This window comes from Typopeltis vanoorti, chromosome 20 (genome assembly GCF_054136105.1).
Source record: "Typopeltis vanoorti isolate ZY-2024b chromosome 20, IOZ_Tvanoo_1.0, whole genome shotgun sequence".
Lineage (NCBI taxonomy): Eukaryota > Metazoa > Arthropoda > Arachnida > Uropygi > Thelyphonidae > Typopeltis > Typopeltis vanoorti.
In genome coordinates, this window is record NC_143568.1 from 75,657,544 (window position 1) to 75,678,045 (window position 20,502).

A 20,502-nucleotide genomic window follows, 5' to 3' on the forward strand; every position below is an offset into this window, starting at 1 on the left:
GTTACTTCTCGCTAAGTATAGTAAAGGTAATCTTACCTGGATATAGCTTCAACACATCATAAGTAGATCGAACAACAATTTTTAAGTCCTTGCTGACTTTTACTATATAGTAACACAAACTTAAAAGAATCTTCCATTTCCCCGCCTGATTTATAGACTTGGGAGAATATAATCTTTATGCACTTGGTTTAAGTTATCTACTTATTTCTTATACGTATTAACCTATTTCTTGCACTATTTCACTGCTAGGCGTTAGGAAGTTTTGGTAAAAATCTAACTCAGAAAAAGGCAAGTTAAAATACCAAGCAATTCCCCGTCTTTTAAATACAGTTTTTGGCACGCCAAAATTCCCCTCCAGTCTCCAGCTACCGTTCTCTATACTCTCCTCTTTGATTCTCTCTTTTTTCTTTCGTCTTCGTATCCACTCCTTCCTTTTTCCCGCCAGTAACTCATTCTCACCAGTTAGGCTCACATCAAACTTGTTTTTCCTTTGGTATATAGTAGTTCACGCTCCAACGTGCACTAGGAGAAATTTGCATGTTTTCTCAGAACAACCAATCAAATGATATCACAAAGAATCTTCTGGATATATTAAAATTACATGCATTACAGTTTCTTATATTATTCATAAAGGAATAAATAAAATAAAATAAATGACACTTTAATATAGAGCCTTTTCATGTCTATAATATATTTTAAAATTACATAAATAAAATTAACTAACAAAACTCAAAAGGAATTACATGAATAACATTTTATAAGCAAGAGACTAATGAAATAAATTTAAATAAGTCCTGCTTATGATATAGTAGGTGATGTTAATTATGAATGAAGTATTATTATTTATAAATATCTTCATTCACAATTTAATAATATCTACTTTAAGACACATAGGTTCGATTTTATGAGTAGTGCATTGGATTTAGAGATCAGGCAATTTATTCATCATTAAGAAAGAAATACACAAATGACACAAATTAATTTGACTTAAATCTAATATGTACACTATATCTAACAACTCAATATAAGTTATATGATCATTTCTCACAATCATCTGAATCTTAGCAGGACTACTTGTCTAGAATTTTACCCCCACCTCCCTTCTTAACTATACATATAATCAGATCGTCAATATATAAAACTTCAGCTTTAAGTAATGACTACAACAATTAAATACAAGTAGATTCATTATACATTAAATACAAGTAGATTCATTATAACTATTAATGCAATTGTTAGCACAAGGCCTAAAGTCCTGCAACTCTAATTTTTAACAATTCCATCAAATCAAACCCCCGTCACAATCTAAGTTTCTTTCTGGATAAATAATGGAAAGTTTTTACTTTTCATGAAGTCTGGTCCTCTATAGCTGTTTATCCCTTTTTGTTTCTGTTAGACTTTGTCGCTACACCTGAAAATCTTTTTCGTAATTTGCAAGACTTCTTCCTTGTTATCAGCAGACAATTTAATTCCTATGGCTTGGAAGATCGGCATCTGGTTCCTCCTAATACGATGTGCTTTAGATGCATTGTTCTTCTGGCCCTTGCTTCATAAATACAGGTCTCTGAATAGAATAATGATTCATCACCTGCGATTCTAGTGAAGCTCAGCTGCCGTTAACGATCATCGTACTTTCTTCTAAACTCCTCGGCTTACGGTGACCTTGATACCGTCATGAGTCCGAACTCTCTCGGCAGAACTCCACAAACCTGTGCCACAAACAGAAACTCCACTCCGGAACGTACTCGAACTCCCAGGAACAGACTAAACCAGGCAAGTCCGTTCTTTTCGACGCAGCAAACTGCTATTTATACAGTTCCGATGAACTTCGTTTTTCTTATGTCTTAGTCCCCTGGGTACCCTGATGTTCTGCACCCGTCACCCTCGTCGATCGGTGCACTTAGACGGGAAACCCCCGTGTAATGTCGACCTTCGCGTTTGCAGTGGCCTCAGGACATGACTTAATCCGTCTGGAATTTTTGTTGACTAGAGGTATGCTTAGACACAATTTACCTTACATGTAATTTCCTTTGTTCTTACACAAAACTTTTGATATTATAATATTCAATAATTCAAAAAGAAACATTATTTCCATTTCAATTAGACCAAGTTTTTCTATTAATACACAAGTATTTTAGTGGGACTTAGCATACTTGTAAAATCTGCAAAAAAGGTATTTTATTACAAAAACTCCTTTTATTCAAGATTTTACATTATGAACTCTTTCTTATTTTTGATGCTTCTTGCTTTATTAAATAACGTTAGAAATACGTCGAAATTGATATCTGTTGCATTTCTTTCATTATCTATATCAGTTTCTTGTTATACTCCCACTAAATCTTCTTGTCCTAAGGCAACTAATCGCTTGCTTTCAAACCAGTCAGCTATCAATTCCTTTCCAACAGATTGTCTGCATAACATCAAATCCATTCAAATACAAATCATTTCCTTTTACCACTTATCTTTCTGTCAAACGCATCCCATTCAGAAAATAATCACTGATGTTTCTTTTTTTACACAGCAGCGATCAATATATATACGCAAACACACTTTTCTATTCGCTCCTGACATCCTGAAACACACTCAATCTACCGACACCCATTTTTTTGTTTTTATTACAACAATTTTATATCTTGTACCATTCACCACTCAAATTATTCCTTACCACTAAATAAATTCTCTTTCAATTGCTTTTAATATAATTTTTGTAGCTTCAGGCACATTTTTCTACCTCTTTGTTAGTTAGATTTTCTGAATCCATTATTGTTAAACTACTAATCATTTAATCTCCGACAAATAATAAAGATAGTGTCTCTTCTAAATACTATTATGCACATTTTTCACTGTACTGTACTGTACATAGGCTAAGCTCCTTCACATTCCTAACTTCTTTAATGACTTCGTTGTGATAACTTATGTGACTTTCGCTTACATTCAAAATTTTCTTTGTATTTATATCACCATCAATCAGATTTTATTTCTTTTTAATATGTAGATCAGAGGTATTGATACAACAATGGATCTGCTGAAATACTTCCTCCATTTTACCAAGAGGAAATGGAAACCTGAATTTGGGATGTTTCAATATGATGACATTAGCTTCTGACAATACTACCCTATAAATAATGAAGTGTTACTGATCAATCAATGCAAATATATATTAATAAAAATAATATTGACAGTATTTTTGAATTAATTCACAATTCAACACTGTGAATTAATTTATTAATTCACAGTGTTGAATTCGTATTGTTATGATTATCATTCTCAATCTTAGGTTTGATTTTTTCTTCAATGTTTTTCATTAAGAAAGAAAAATATTCTGAAATCATTTAATATTAGTGTGAATGCTTTATATCTTGGAAAACGCCACGTTCAATGCAAATATATATTTTATTAATATATATTTGCATTGAATTTTATCGCCCCACTTATTGGAGGTATGGAGTGGTTTGAACAGGTCTATAGAGCAGGGTTTATCGGAATAAATCAAAATACAAAAATATATAAAATTAAAATAGAAAAATCCTTAGTCCCACCCACTTCTAATGTACTATACGTTTACAATGTTGTGAGTAGAAATAAGTCAGAAATGTTCCAAGCTGACTTTTCTCTCACTGAATTTAACAACAGACAGACCGATTCGTAATAAATATCTCTGAAAGACAGCATGTTGGGCCCAAATACTGTTTTAGAAATTGTGAAAAGAATCGACCGTCATGCATCAGGAGAAGTCGTATCCTCTCCGGTGAACAAGAGCCAGAGATTCTACGATGTATACTAAGCATGAATGACCTTCCGTTCCCAGTTTTACACGAACACGCACATAAACCACGCTACTCCGTTCGGGAAAGACGACTTGCTTTCCTTCAAGTCTTTAGGTCATCAAACGTAATACCTCTGCAGCTCCTGATCGTCGAGGACGGATTAAGAATCCAGATGCCACCTTTATGGCTATAAGCTTAGGCTGAGAGGAAATAGACCATCTAGTAAGAGCAGCGTAGAAATTCCAGAGATGCCGATTTGACTGTTCACAATAGTGTTATTCTTTCTTTTTTCTATGTGTCGCCTGAGGCGAAGAGACAAGGAGTATTCAAACAGCTTGGGATGCTACACTGTGGTAGGGCAATCCATTGCTCCTACCTTTTTTCGTGACTGATTTTAAATATTTGAGAAAGACACGAGTTTACATTTAGGTATCATATTTAACATTACTATCGTCACATTCCATTTCTGAGACGCAGAGAAAGTTAGCTTTCTCACGGGTAAATATCAAAGAAGAATATGATCTTAAGTCGACCTCTTTTCTTCTGTACCTTTTTCGACCTCTGCTGTCGAAAAAAAAAAAAAATATGCAGTTTGTACCGATGATTTCCACACAAAACTATAGTGGTAGCTTGTTGTGTGTGTGATACGTAAGTAGGTAGCCGATCTAAGCGCTTAAATACACCAACAGCAAAAACAGAATGATTGAGGCCACACGTTCCCAAAATATTTTTAGCTTATCTTAGATGGTTTGAATGTTTTTTTTTTTTTTTTTTTTTTGAAACCATACTTACAAGCTTAAATGTGATTAAAAAAAAAACATGCCAAAAGTCAATGATCAATGAAAATCATATCCTACCACTGTTGGCGAATGTGTTGAATACTATTGGCGTAAGCGGAAGAAACGTATTTTGTATTGAATTATAGATTACGTTTAGTAACAAAGAGAAAAGAGGCACTTGATACAGTCATATCCATTTTACAGTTTCTTCTATCCAAAGCAGAATAAAACAGTACAAGGAGAAATGCAATCCCAGTGGTCATTCAAAGCAGATACCGAAGTCAAGCAGAGAAACATTTCGGTTGGTTGCCACATAATTCATTAATTAAAAAACAATAATAATAATCATGTTGTGCCCATACACAAGAGGTTGGTTGATCAACCTACGTTACATTAGTACCGTGTATGGATAGTGGGTTGGGAAAGGAGGAACTTGTTTACATTTGATTTAAATGACTGTAAATTGTATTCCCTGGGAAACACAGCGGGGGGGGGGGATATTCCACAGTACAGCAGTAGCAGGGATGAAGGAGGGGGGAAAGAAACTTGTTCTGTTTGTTTCTAGGTGTATTGTGATGGGATGTTGAACAGCAACTGCACGTGTTCTAACGAGTGGAGGAATTATTGATGTTATTTCAGATGAGCATTTCCCATGGACATATTTATAGAATATACATACTGCAGAAACCAAATGTCTGTGCGAAAGTGGGGGAAGAGAGTTGGTAAGAGATGGGTCATTAATAAGTCTAATTGCTCTCCTTTGCATTGAGTCAAGCATTTTGAGAGCGCTTTTGGGGGCCCCCCACCCCATATGTGGGAGCTTCAATAGCTGGGCGGATCTGTGATTTGTATAATGTTAACAGCTGTTCAGGGGTGAAGTAACGTCTTGAGCAAAAGAGAAATCCTTGTTTTTTTGAAGCTGAGGATGCAATGGTTGTGATGTGTTTATGCCAGGAAGCTTAATGCTAGGGTAATTCCCAAGAAGAGAGATCTCAAACTGTCTGGAAATTTGGGTATCGACAAAAAGAATACTGGGAAAAAAATGTTTTTTTTTTTTTTTTAATGGGAAATAGTACATAACATATTGTTGTTGTTCCCTTCAAAGTAACCGTTCAGTATTTATACGCAACCTCAAGCGTTTTGATCACTGTTGGAAACACTACCTTTTATATCTTCATTAATTCAAAAATTAATCACTGCTAGAAATTTTTCTAACACTATATAATTTTTCTTATTGGGTAAGGCAATTCTAAATTTGCTTTGCTTTTCAAAAATGCATTATTCATAAAAATCTTATGTTTTTCAGATTTCTGTTTTTGTCCTCATCTGTTATAGACAACCTATAATAATAATTATAATAATAAAACGAAGGACTTATATTTATTTAGCGGCTTTTGTGGGAAAAAAAGGCATTCTTCTTTTTTTTTTGTATTTTTGTTGAGTAAGAAATAATAATCCCTTAAAAATTTTCATAAAAAGCTGTATTCTCGGACCAGAGGTTTCCAGTATATAGTTACATAACATGTGATATGCCCAAGATAACGGCCAGTTGATTTTTTGTCAGTCGTAAGGTTACGTTAATCACAGAATGAAAATAACGTGTTAATAACGGAAAATGAAAAGGTATGATATAGCCGTTTTAAAATTTTATAATATTCTCAAAGATACGACAACTGGCGTCAAGAAACACCGACACACAAATGCCTCTAGCCCTTGAAAACTAACCACCTTTTGAAGTAAACGAAATTCAAATATCACCCCTCCAAACAAAACGCATGCAGCAGTACAAACCCACCTTGGGCTAGAAATGCTGGTACCATAGCTACAGGAAACTTATGCAAGTAATAATTTTTAATATTGCTTTTTTTTGTTGGGGGGGGGTGTCTGTTGTCCTCTAGCTTAATATAAAGCATTGTAAGTACATGCAGGTATTATTCTTGAGGTGGCAAACTAGCTAGAAAAGAGTGGCTTATTTTTTATGGTTTTTGGCAAGGAGTATTACATTTTCTCTCTCTCTCTCTCATATATATATATATATATATATATATCCAATCACCAGAATTTTTAACAATGGACATAATACATAATATTCGACATGCGCACTGGTTCTATTGTTCATTCATGTGAATATCATTGCACCATACAAAATTACCATTCGCAAGTTTCTGGTTCGACAGTATCGAAAACTCACTGCTGAGAAACTGGTTGATACATTTAATGTATAGATCACTGTATTTTTATTACCCCCCCCTCAACATGGATAATTCGTTAGTAAAACGTCTTTGTTCTAATATGAGGTTCCCAAAGTTACTGGTCAGGCTGAACAGCAATGCTTAAGACCAACTTAGTTACAGATTTTGGTGTTCCCTTCAAAGTAACTGGTTCAGTATTTATACACAACCTCAAGGGTTTGATCACTATTGGAAACACTACCATCTTCATTTCGGATCGCATTCAATTCTAATGACATTCTGAAATCTCAGGGAAAAACTAGGTCTGGGAAATATGGCGGTATGAACCAAAAGGCATCTTGTCATTGACAAAAACTACTGCAGTGTCTACAAAGCAGTAACGTAGGCCAAATTGTCAACTAGGCCTTGGTTACTGCTTCGCAGACAATTTTGTTTTTTTAAATCATGTTTCAACTGGACCTAAATGGCTTTCTTCGGATACGGACTTTTCTGATGATGGCTGAAATATTTCAAAGGTCTCTAAAAGCGTTTAAAAGCAAAACTATGCAAACGCCCTCTTTCACATCATTCATTTCGAAAAGCCCTCCCTCAAACAGTACAATAACTGAGCAATTAATCGTTTTACATGAAAAGCGTGCAAACATCTTAAACAACTTATTTATGAAATGATATAATACCTAATGGCAGCAAACTGTTTATCAGTCTTAGGCTCCTTTCCTGCCAGTTAGCAACTTATAGATTAACATCTCGTATATTACATTTTAGGAATAGTTGTAGTTAACTAAATTTGTATTTTGACAATTAACTATAGCGAGGTATTGACAGATTATGCTGTCATTTGCACGTTTTTTGGAAGCTGGTTTTAATACTACTTCTGCGCCCCTCTAATTCTTCTGCACTTGAAAAGTGCAGAAGAATTAGAGGGCCCTATATATTACTTAGTTTAAACATAGAACTTGCTAATTCAATTAATATAGACCAGCGTTTCCTAAAGTGTGCTCCGCGGCCCCATAACCGATCCTCAGAAAATATAAAAATTCAAACGGACAGAGAAAATCATACTATGAAGATAAAATTAACACAGACAAACATGCACATCTCTTGTTTATACAAGTTTAATAATATATGCGCGAGCGCGCGCGCACACACACATACAGCTGTGAAACAGAATGTTCATAACATTCCATGCAAAAATAACAAACAAATTACTTAAAGGAAAAACTGTTTGTAGAATCCCCTAGTATTTCCACATCGTCGAAGATCTGATGGACTAATTAATTTTTTTCTACGCCTTGATAAAGCTTCAGTTATTACACCGGCTGTTTTATCAAAATCATTACCTTTCTCAGTCTTTCACATTTGCGTTTTTATTCCAAATTTTAATATTGAAGATGTCTTCGAAACTATAGGCGAAAATTCTGTGAATAAAGTCAGTTATTTTGTTTGAAATGAAAACTTACGTTTTAGTTAAAAAAGAAAATCGTCATAGTATATTCTCTATTTACTTCACTTCTCATGAATGCCACAAAGAATATTTGACAAAATGGTGGACGAAATAATTCGTGAGGGTTCTCAGCATTCCAGTGGAAATTCTCCGGGGAATTGTTTAGTTCAGCGTCTAGCAGTGCGTGAGCACGTTATGGTTAGCTATTGTTTAGGATACGACAACACAACTAAGGCTATGAAGCGTGTATATTTATGTAAATTGTACGTCTTCGCGTTTCCCGTAGTCTGCGTGTATTATATATGTTATATGGAATGAAAAATTAAACCCTCTCACCATGGTAAGAGATTTGGCTAACTCATCTTTAGCTTGTAACGCCTTTATCAATGTTCCACGCAGTTCTAGACTGAAATTGAATCCAGTTCCTAACTAAAGCTACCAACAACACAATTTAAGGTGGAATTGTTTAAACTGCAAACACGTAATTCGTAGGAGGTTTATGCTCTTTAACTGGCCATTATGAAGTAAGGTGATTATGGCGCCTCCATATCGCAGTTGAAAATAAGATCGAGCTCAGATGCGCCTCATGATGAAAGGAATATCTTTATGTGGGTTTTTCAACTGAAGGTAAATTAGATGACATGAGATCGTTTTAGCATGGTTTTAAATCTACCAGAAACTTTTTTTTTATCTAGAATACAGACACAATTAACATACAAAAATATTACGAGTAGATGACACATGTAAAACGGAGATTTTTGGTGGGGAGTGCCCTCCCACGAGGATGGACTTGTCACGCAATAATAATAATACTATCCTGTCTATGACAATTTTGTGTATTTTCTCTACTGTTGGCGTTTCTACAAGCTTTCAAAAAAAAAAACGTCGACCGCAGAATAGGACCAACAAACTTGCCTTGTATTTGAATGGCCCACATAAAAGTTCTTTGCTTCTCAGAAAGTTGGGACCTAATCCAATGTAAAACCACTACCAATGACTTACTAGAGAAGCCCTCTCATTGCACCTCCAAGTGTTCGAAGTTAACATACCAGTGCCATACACTTTTTTTAAAGATTAAACATATAGAAATTACTAAACGACAAACACGTAATACGTAGGAGGTTTATGCTCTTTAACTGGCCATTAATTTGTCGGGATATAAACATATGGACAATTTAAGTAACACATAATACGTGCGGAACTTGCATGCAATAGCTATTAATTTTTGTGAACGTGTGACAAACGAATACAGTATATCTTATTCCATGAGAAGATCAAACAGGTCGTTTGGTAGTTGAAGTAAACAGTGAATGCAGAATGGATAATTTGATAGATAATTTGAAACACATTCAAATATAGTTGTGTAAAGATATTTTAAAGAATAAATAGAAAGACCATTTATACATAAAACGTGGCGATTTTGAACATATGCTATAATACAACTGAATGCTAAATGGAACTACTTTACAAAGGGATTTTCATATTCAAATAATTCAGTCGTACAAAAACAAATCGGACGCTTTCTACATATTTCACTGACAGGATCGAATACTGTCCTGTTGTTATTTTAGATTCAGCCATACAAGATGCAGCAGCATTCACTTCGCTGATTAAAAGTGTCACGAAAATAAAGTGAAGCACAAGCCGCCCATATTATTTATTTTCCAATTTTTCTTCTCAACATCCATCACCCATCTTGCAATGAATTCGAGCATTTTATTGATGTTCAAAGTGCACATGCTTCAAATGATTGCTTGAATAAACGAGTTCTGGTAGAGCGGAATACAAAAGACCACGTATTACATCCAGGTGACAAAGATAACACATTTTATTTTAAGGCATTTTGGCTGGTCTTTCATTTTAGCTGCAGCGCCATTGGCGGAATATCGCTCTGTTTGACAAGCAATCAATAAATCTGTAGTTTTCATATATTTTACGGTCGAGTGCGAAAGGATCTCTACTTTTAATCAATCAAGTAATGTAAAACTCTAAAGTGGTCTTGACAAAATACATTTACGCAAATAACAGATAAATACAGTTTACTTAAGGTGGCGCTGATCTCTTGAATCGAACTGCGTTAAAAGGTGTTGATTTCATTGGAGTTTCCGAGCATTTCCGAAGTTGAAATGTAGATGTAGTTATGCAAACATAGGTGCCGACTTTAAGTTCTTCTAGACTGGCAGAATAGTTATATTCGAATATTTAAATGACTTTTTATAATTTTCTGAAAACTGCACGTAAACTGGACTGAGTACACGCAAACTCCAGCGTGTATCTGACCCCACCGCAGTGCTATCGCAACATAGACTACGAGCATCTTGTATTCAGCATTACTTGTCTTAACTAAATAACAAAATATCGTTTTTTTTTAAAATTTTATTACTGTATGCGTGCTGATTTGAATTTTGTTTTACATGATACAAAATTTAATTTTCTCGTTTCTTGAGGTATGGTGCATTATTAAAATGACAGGAATGAAAACAAGTTTGTTCTTGTGCATAAATAGAAATGTAGATCAAGTGCCCCTCGTAGTCGGTCTTATACGTGCAGAATTGGAAAAACAATCAAAATAACAGCTGAATAAAACTGAAAATCGTTTGCATAAAAGACTCATTATTTTGTATTGGTACTTTGCTGCATGTAGGCATAATGGAAATTGGTTTAAGGAACTAGGTACACGAGAATAAAGTGTGAGCCGATATGGGGGGAGGGGGGAATTGAAAATTGAATCTGTAGTATATAAAAATGCATTAAATACGTAAAACCTATTTAAATAATAATCATTAACCAACAAATATTGTAATCATTTGCGTTGGTATCTTGAATTTTTCATTATATTCATAGTGTCCCGTGATTTGCTTTTTGGATGAACCTGAATTCAAATATCATTTATGATGAGAGGAATTTTTATATGTTTTCAAGGCAAAGCTAATTAACTGGTCTTATACTATTTGAGGGAGGGCTTTTTCTGTCCACCTCCAACAATTCCATCACCACAACAAGCAACTGGCAGATGTACTACAGTGACGTCTCGCGGCCTAAATCCACCTCAAAGAAAACAGTAAGCAATTCAGCCAGAATCTTTCTTTTGGAATTTAACGACATGGAAATTATTACAAACCTGAAAATTTAATTTCATAACGCTTATTCTCATATAATACTTTTTTAGCATACCGAAGTCGAGTCGAATTTCACTTTTTCTAACACTTTTTTAACCGTTAATTAAACAGGTTTATAAAAAAATATATTTTTTTATGTGAATATACAGATTCTCGACTAGTAAAATCAAGCCATAAGAAGGAATATTGGGTTTATTTGGCCGTATTAATACAAATAAATGAAACCCGACTGGTTTCGTATCATATACTTGTGGCTTCTTTTGGGTTAGGATGAACAAAAATTACAATGAAAGACGAACACGAACCATTACTAAAAACAGAAACACGTAGAAATCATTACAATCAGTTTAAAAACAGAAAACACGCGGAAGCTAGCACGAGTCAACTATTGTTCAGTAATGTGTGCACGATAGTTTCTGCCTGAAAAGTTAGTGTGACGTGCGACAAGATTTAATGAGTCATTTCCAAATATCACATAGGACCATTCCTTGGTTTCCAATTAGCGTGCCTTCTGAGCGAATGAGCATAGTAAATTCTTTTATGTTGCGAGCAGTGAAGTTGTCCTCTGTAAGTCAGGGTTGTCCAAAACACAACCCGCGGTGCGATTTTGTGCGGACGGCCTGTGGATTTTGATTTTCACAAGCGAAAAAATAAAATAACAATTTGATCCCAATGCGTATTAGATATTTTAATTGATTCACTAATCGATAATCTCGATGTTGGTTATTTCATTTGGTGTGTTTACATCACTATAAACCCACGTGTTTTTCAAATATTACAGGTGTCAAAGCGTTTTTACACTTTGTTCTAACGCGCATGCTCTGCCGCTTACGGGTTACGTGAGCACGCGATTAGTGCGCAGTGTTGTTCGTTTGTTCAGCTATCAACGTTGTGTCGCTGCTGCTCACTAAATTATTAGATATGCATTGGATGCGGCCCTAGGATAATCTTTTTTTTTTTTTTTAATGCGGACCTCGGATTACCTAAGATTGGACAGCCCTGATATAAGTCATGGAGCTCTTATCCCATACAATGTTATGTGCGCGTGAGAGAAATGAAAAGCTAGGCCCGATCTGTCTTTGTTGTTATTGACGTTTCCAATATGCTCTTTTTTTCCTGATTTCCAAACTTCTAGATGTCTGCCTTATGTAAAAGAAGGGCGCAAGAACATGGAATATTATAAATCCCAGGGTGTTTGTTGAAAGGGTTGCGGTCTTTAGGTTAACGTAATAAATCTCGTCTAGTCACAAAATTGGCTTGAAAGCCGCTCTTGTGTCACGAGATTTCAGGAGAATTGCTACCTGAGACAAAGTTTACCAATACAAGGACTGGAAACAGAAGTTCTGTGGAGAATGTTGGGATTTAGTTGGGGAGCAGGAATAGTATTCTTTGTACCATTTTCTTAGAATATCTGTTGTTCACGAGTAGTTGGGGTAGAGAATGTAAGTCTTCCTTCACTTTTTGATCGTCCTTCTTGAGCGTATGTATAATACCTAGTTTTTGTGATGTACAGTGCAAAGAGGATGAATGTAGGCAACAAGAGGATGAATGTAGGCAACGATCTGTATGAGTGCGTTTACGGTAGACGCTAAGAGAAGCTGCCTTCGGCTGCTTTTTTTTTTTTTTTTTGAAATTTAAACATCTAGGAAAGGCAGTTTTTTCAAGTTCCCGAGTGAGTTTTATTTTATGATGGAAGGAGTTGATAGACGAAAGAAAATCGTACATCTCAGCACATCGCCGTATTTCCAGATGGTTAAAACGTCATCTACATATCGATGGCTTTTTGTTTGTAGATGTGATGAAATATCATGCATATGAAATATTTATACTACCGACACGTGCACCTCTGTTGCCATGGCAATAATCGCCAAGACGACATTTTTATTTTTAGAATGCACACTAACCTAACATATATAGTACATTATATATTAGTTTAGTGACACTACATATGAATAGCAATACCGCTAATGAGGTGACGCTATTCTAGATGAATCGGTTTTAGGGAATATAAAATATAATGCTCCTCCTTATAAACAACACAAAATTCATTGCAAGTATAACGTTACGGCAGCTACAGAAACGATGTTAAATTTATAATTATATCATTCATTGTTAAACACAATACTCATTTTTCTCCTTTGCAATTCCACAGTTTAAACCATGCATTAGTTCTATATTAATGAGTTTTTTTTATTTTTTTTTATTATCACACTTGTCGTGGAGCAACTGCTCACTCTCTTTCACATAACACCTCGAGCACTTAAGATATTCTGACTAATTAATTACAGTTTTACTGTCATTACGTTTGAAAACAGAATGATAACTACAAGGTTCACTATCTCCGCAAATAACTTTGTTCAAAGTAATATGTCATATCCGTTTGGAGAAAGGAACTTTTTATTAAAATACGTGCACCTTGATTATAATGAAGACGAATGCAAATGATCGTTCTACTTCGAAGTATTAAAGTCTTATTGCAGCATCTTACACGTTATTTAGAATACTATTTCGTGGGCTGTGTGCCTAGAAGATAGCATAATTGTTTACTCTACAAAACTGACATCAATTACTTGTCCTGTAATCACAAGTAATTTTTCAGCAGTTAATAAAAGAAATAATAGACTGGTTTTGTGAAAATAATTAAAAAGCAACTAAGCGAAGTGTAAAGATACGTCTGCTAGTGCGGAGTTAGCAGACGTATATTTACACTTGGCGGCAAGCAATCAAAAAGATAGTTGTTAAAAAAAAGAAAAAAAAGAAATGGATTTCTCGTTATAGGCAGTACTTGTTAAATTGAATTTAATTAAATTCAATTAATTTAATGAATTCAATTTAATAAGTAAAACATAGTTCTGTTGATAATTTTTTCTCCAGAAGGAATAAATATCTTCATGTTGTATCCTGTTATACTCGGCAAAAAATCGTCAAGGAAAAATTAAATTAAAATTCGATTTTAATCGATTTGATTAAATGAATTAAAATTGAATTGGTTTTCATTATCAGAATCTACATTTATACGTAATGTAATATTTATTTAAATTTTTTATATTAAAAAATAAAAATAAATGATAAGAACAGAAACCAACTAGTTGTCGTCTGCGTACACGCAGCCGACAACTTATGTAAATAGCGCAAAGGATACATATATATATACAGTATATATATATACAGTATATATATATATATATATATATATATATATATTAAAAAAAAATCCATCTAATTCGTAAAGGAAAGAAGGCAAAATTCTTTTATAGATTTATATATATAACATTGAAAAGCATCTCTAGGGGAATAAATTTAGGCCACTTACTTCATAGTCGACGTCCCCATCGTGGTTGCCTAGTCGTTTGGTTGGATTACTCTGTTCTGCTGCTAGGTCTTGCGCGTGCTTCAATAGTACATTTTTAAATTCGGCTTCGCTGTGCACTTCTAATAACCGCTGCCTGAAGTCCATATCCGCAAAAATAGTGGCAAACGTCCTTCCTGTTTCTAGGGCATTCTTTGTTCCTTTCTGAAAAAGAAGAGTTAACGAAACATAAGGTACCATGCAAAATTTATAATGATGTTACTGTGCATTCATACTTTAATGGACTACACACAAGAATATTAATAAGTAACGCTACAGATGATCAAATTTATTTTTAAATGCAGAAACATTTTTGAAAATCGCACGTCGTAGCGAGGTTTTTTTTTTTGCAATATTTTAATCGGAAATTTTCTTGTTCAATAGAACTTAGCCTTAAAAATGAATTTAAAAAAATGACAAAATAAAAGAACCTGACATTTCGGATCTTTACAGAAAAAAATATTTATTTTTTTCTGTAAAAAACAGTATTTTTTTTTTTTTACATTCATTTACATTTACCACTATTTACATTTTATACATTTAATGTATATTTAAATATACATTTCGTAGAAGCAGAACAAGGTTATTTATTTCAGATGGCACCTGATTGGCATCAACTTACGAAACTAACACTTGTGGGCTTCTGAACGCTACGTAGACAACAGATTAATTCAACGAATTTTCAATGCTAAACGATGCGTTAACGATGTCACAGGCTTAACTACTTTGAAGAATGTGCATCCCAACCGACAATGGCTTTCTTCAACGTTTATTTTTATTTAAATTGTTCAAGTGAAGTTACGTTTTAAATACTCGTTGCTCTGACAGTTAGAAAATTGGAACTCATGCTCATATGACCTTTCTGGCTTGCCGAATAAAATTTCGAAGTATTGACAAATATATCAGACATCCCTGCTGGCAAATTTGCAACATTTTTTAGTGAGCACCGAATTGATTCTTAAAAAGAATAAGAGAAAGTTATGTATTCAAGAATTAAAAAAAAAAAAAAATCATTCTCGTAGCGGTCATTTGTTCTGATTGTTAAGCATATAAAAAAGAAAGTTAAATTTATTCCTGAAATATTTCGAAATTCATAAAATCATTAACAAACGAAACATTTATCGATATTTTATTGTAAAAAAATATAAGTTGAAAATCGAACTAATTTATTCCTTGAGAACTGCGATTTTGAACTTAAGAACTTAAGAAAGATCTGCAAGAGATGATAAAAGGAATTATGGACAGCTTGGCAGAAGCTGAACACAAACGGCTGCAACATTAGGGCGCATTAAAAGCATGTATGAGATGACAAGTCTAATATGGACAGAAGAAAAGAAGCAAGTAAATTCTTTAAGAGATAAACATGGTTTACTGCTAACTGAAGAGGATTAGATATGAGCTTTTTCAATTGAAGGTGAGTTAGTTGATCTCATACGGAAGTAGCAGGGTTTTTCTCCCGCGTACAGACAAATCGGCCTTCAGAACACACGTAATTTACAGACAAGAATTTCCTGTAAGCATAAATTTAAATATAACATCAGAACCTATATCTAAAAATGTAATAATGGATGTAGTAGAGAAAATGAAAAGTGGATAGGCTTTGAGCAATGATAATGTAGTAACAGAAATGTTTAAGACAACTAAAGAAACTGCTGCTGATAAACTGCAACTAATCTTTAACAATGTACTAGAGACCGAAAAGATACCTAAACAAGTGGAAAGAAGCAATAATAATTATAATCCCTAGAAAGGAAATTTCACAAGATGTAAAAATTGGACGGGAATGAGTCTGCTCTCGGTACCTGCAAAATATTTCTGTAGAATATGGATAAATAGGATTAAAGTAAAGTAGAAATGATATTAAGGCATGAACAAGCTGGTTTTAGAACCAGTGTGGTAATGTACATCACATTTTTATTTTAAGGATCATCATTGAACAAAGTATAGAATTTATAAGCCTATTATAACTAAATTTTATAAATTTGGCTAAAGCAGTTAACAGTATTGACAGAAACATTATGGTTAATTATTGAAAGTTATGGAATTCCAAACAAATATGTGAGAATAATCAAAGAAATCGTTGTGGTACTGCACAGCAAACAACATCCGATAAGATCTGGTGTAATATCTGGGTTATTGTTTAATGTAGCGATTGATTGCATGATGAAAAGTTACCGGTGCAAGAAGAAGAATTAAATGAAATCCTCTGTTACAATTAGAAGATCTAGATTATACTGATGACATAGTTTTGATATCAAAATACAATGATATACAAGGGCATCTAGAAAGTTCTGATAAACACCTTGAACAAAAATGGTATTAAAGCAACTGATATAACCACAAGAAAGAAGATACTAGTAGCAGAATTATGATGTAAAAATTGGACGGGAAGGTAACGTATGTTCTTTCTTGTGTTTATATGAGTTGCTTTAATACCATTTTTGTTCTGGGTGTTTACCAGAACTTTCTAGACCCCCCCCGCCCCCTAGTACAAATAAAATTGGAAGACTTGTATCAATCAGCTGAAATCGTTGGTCTTGTAATAAATATGACCAAAACAAAAGTGCTTAAATTAGGCAGCAAATGAAGAAATCCAAATCGATCAACACATGCTGTAGAAGTAAAGAATTTTACATACTTGGGAGCAAATGTCGATTCGGAAGATGTAACTGAATGGGATATACAGCAATCCCTCGATTAATGCGCCAATATACATCTTAAAAATAAATGTTACAGATTTTAAAAATTTTTGATCTATACATTTTTTATGGCTAACTATTTTAAAAAATCACTCGCCAGGATGAAATAATTTAGTTACCGATTTGAAACATTTTACAAAGTTATTTTTTAATGGCATACACTATTTCCATGTACGTTATGTTCCAAATTCACCGCCAAAATTTATGTCGTCTGCTTTACATAGCATTTTGCTGATCATATCTTGCGCAATTGTTTTCCTTACTTTTTTAAAATTATTTTTCTAACCTTTAATCATGAGTAAAAGAATTAGTGAGCAAAAAATAGAAGTGTGAAAATGATTCGAAACGTAACCTGATTGGAAGAAAAACTTGAAATAAATAATAAAGAAAAATAAACAAGGCGAGTCCAGAGCAGAGATAGGACAAGAACACAAAAATGGGTGAATCAACTGCTGAATACAAAGAGAAAGGTAAGGCTGCTTCAAGTTCATCATGCATGCACTCGAAATCAAAGTATCATAATGATTGAATTAGATAGACTTCTTTTTACATGGATCAAAGATTGTAACCAAAAACGGATCCCGCTAAACACTGGTCTTCTTATATCAAAAACATTGTCTCTTTGTAACCTGGAAAGAAAGGGCTATCAACGATGGAAAAGAAGAATTCCACGTTAGTGCTGGGTGATTTGAGCGTTTCAAAAAAGAGAAATAGCCTACATAATGTTCTAATCACAGGCGAAGCTGCAAGTGCAGATGAGGAGATATCCAGAGATTTTGAAGAAAATTGTGTAAGAAGGGGGCTATTGTGATCAACAAATATTTAATGTCGATGAAAACGCCCTATTTTTGGAAGCGAATGCCTTCCAAGACTTTTCTAGCCAAATCAGAGAAATCTCAGCCTGGTTATAAAGTCGAAAAGTCGAATGAAATTACTGCTAGCAATAGGCGAGCCGTTTGGAAGCACATTCTTCCACATTGTGCAAATGATTTTAGAGGCATTTCAAATGAATCTAAGTTAATTAAATCTCATTATGAGAAGTTGAGTGATTCCGACCTGCTAAATTTAAATGCTCAGCGGGAAGATCCCGAAGTATATATGAAGAAAATTTAATCACTGCAAGCCCAAAGAAACAATTTGAAAATAGTTTTCGTACAATCGACGTTTTTCAGTAGCAATGCTTAGCAACTGACCCTAGTGAAGAGAGAACCAGTAAAATTTGCAGAAGAAGCAATAGGGCCATACCGTCAGTTGTATGAAAAAAAGAAACAGAATACCGCCAAACTATGTTAGCTTAATTCTTTGTTAAGAATTAAGCAGAATAATAAATTTATATTCTGAATGTTTTATCGTCTTAAGGGTCAAAAATGAAATCTGAGGAACGAATTATACTTTTTTCCCGTAGGTTATTATACTCGATTAGTGCGTTTTCGATTAATGCGCGTTTTAGAGAACGCATTAGGCGCACTAATCGAGGGATTGCTGTAATTCAAAGACCAAAAACTAATACTGCTTTCACAAAATAAAATAATATATGGAAATCTTCAAAATACCATAATAAAACCAAAATAGAGATCTTCCATAGCAATGTTAAGGCCGTATTATCATATAGATCAGAGACATGGAAGCTGACCAAGAAACAGGAAGCTAAATTAAATAGTTCTCTTCGTAGTCATTGTGTTTTCATAGGTTAACTTTCCGGAAAGAAAATCATATGTCTTTATTCCTTTAGTAATCACTTCAGCATAATATGCTGATGCCAAATTTTAATGATATTGGCAATGGAAATTCAAATGATTTTTGTAACAATCGGACAATAAATTTATATCAGAAACTATACATTTATCGATAAGTTTTATGTCAAGAAATTTAAATGTATTTGTTGAAATTTATGTTTCATAAATTCTAGTCGAAATTTTAATTAATTGTAAAACACAATTCCATGTATCTTAAGTTTGGTACCAACTCATGAACTCGGAGTAAATTCTCCAAGATTCCGCATGATTAGTTTTCAATTTAATTCAATAATTTTTAAGAAAACATAACTAGTTTCCAAGAAGAACATAACACCAGTTTTCTGAAAGTTTTCCCGTATCGAAATATTCAGCTTTGCACTGATCTTGAAAAGCATACAATTTTCCTATCAGGATCACTGAAACTCCATTCTTTTATTTGAAGCGACATGGCGTTTGAAGTGTGTGTGTTATGATCCATCGAGTCGTCTCCGACTCCTGGCGACTCCACGAACATGAACTCTCCATACCGATATGTTCCTGACCATGTCTTTCAGAACCTCCAAGCGCACTCCAGTTGCTTCTTTAACTCCATCCAAAGATCTAATTCTTGGTCTTCCTCTTCTCCTGCTTCCATCAACTTTAGAAAGCATCATCATCTTCTCCAGACTGTCATTTGCTCGCATAATATGTCCGAAGTATGACAATTTTTGCTTGATGATCATAGCTTCAAGGGAGCAACCTGGCTTTATTCTGTCTATCACTGATTTATTGGTTTTACTTTGCAGTCCATGGTATTCTTAGTAAGCGTCTCCAAACCCATAATTCAAATGCATCTATCATCCTTCTTTCACTCTTTCTCAGGGTCCAACTTTCACATCCATACAGCATCACAGGGAATACCATTGCTTTCACGATTCTGATTTTTGTTGTGAGGCTAATATCTTTAAAGATCTTGCTTAAATTTGTCATTGCTTTTTTTCCGAGTAATAATCTTCTTCGGTACAATAACCAACTTTATCAATTGGGGATCCTAGGAACACAAAATTGTTAACTGCTTCCATTTTCTCCCCATCTACTTCAAAATCATTAAGTACACATGTTGCCATAACTTTTGTCTTTTTGAAGTTACGTTTAAGACCATATTTAGCACTTTCTTCTTTAACTTTCATAATAAGTTCCTTCAAATCTTCTTTGCATTCTGCTAGCAAGGTGGTATCATCTGCATACCTCAAATTATTAATATTTTTTCCACCAATTTTAATTCCAACTGGAGACTCCTCCAGCCCTGCCATTCTTAAAATGTATTCGCTGTACAAGTTAAACAGGTACGGAGATAAAATATGTCCTTGTCGCACCCCTTTACCTATTGTGAAATACTCAGTTTCTCCAAGATCTGTTCGGACAGTAGCTTCTTGTT

At 34.1% G+C, this 20,502-nt stretch overlaps 1 protein-coding gene across 1 annotated transcript in view; it reads right to left on the reverse strand.

Moving 5' to 3' along the window:
- LOC150095576 (solute carrier family 4 member 11-like) overlaps positions 1 to 20,502 on the reverse strand; it is a 341,029-nt gene that overhangs the window by 242,710 nt on the left and 77,817 nt on the right. Inside the window, exon 4 of the mRNA XM_090410034.1 lies at positions 14,615 to 14,815. Within this exon, the coding sequence (XP_090266160.1) occupies positions 14,615 to 14,815 (201 nt within the window). The remainder of the gene's footprint in view (positions 1 to 14,614; positions 14,816 to 20,502) is intronic.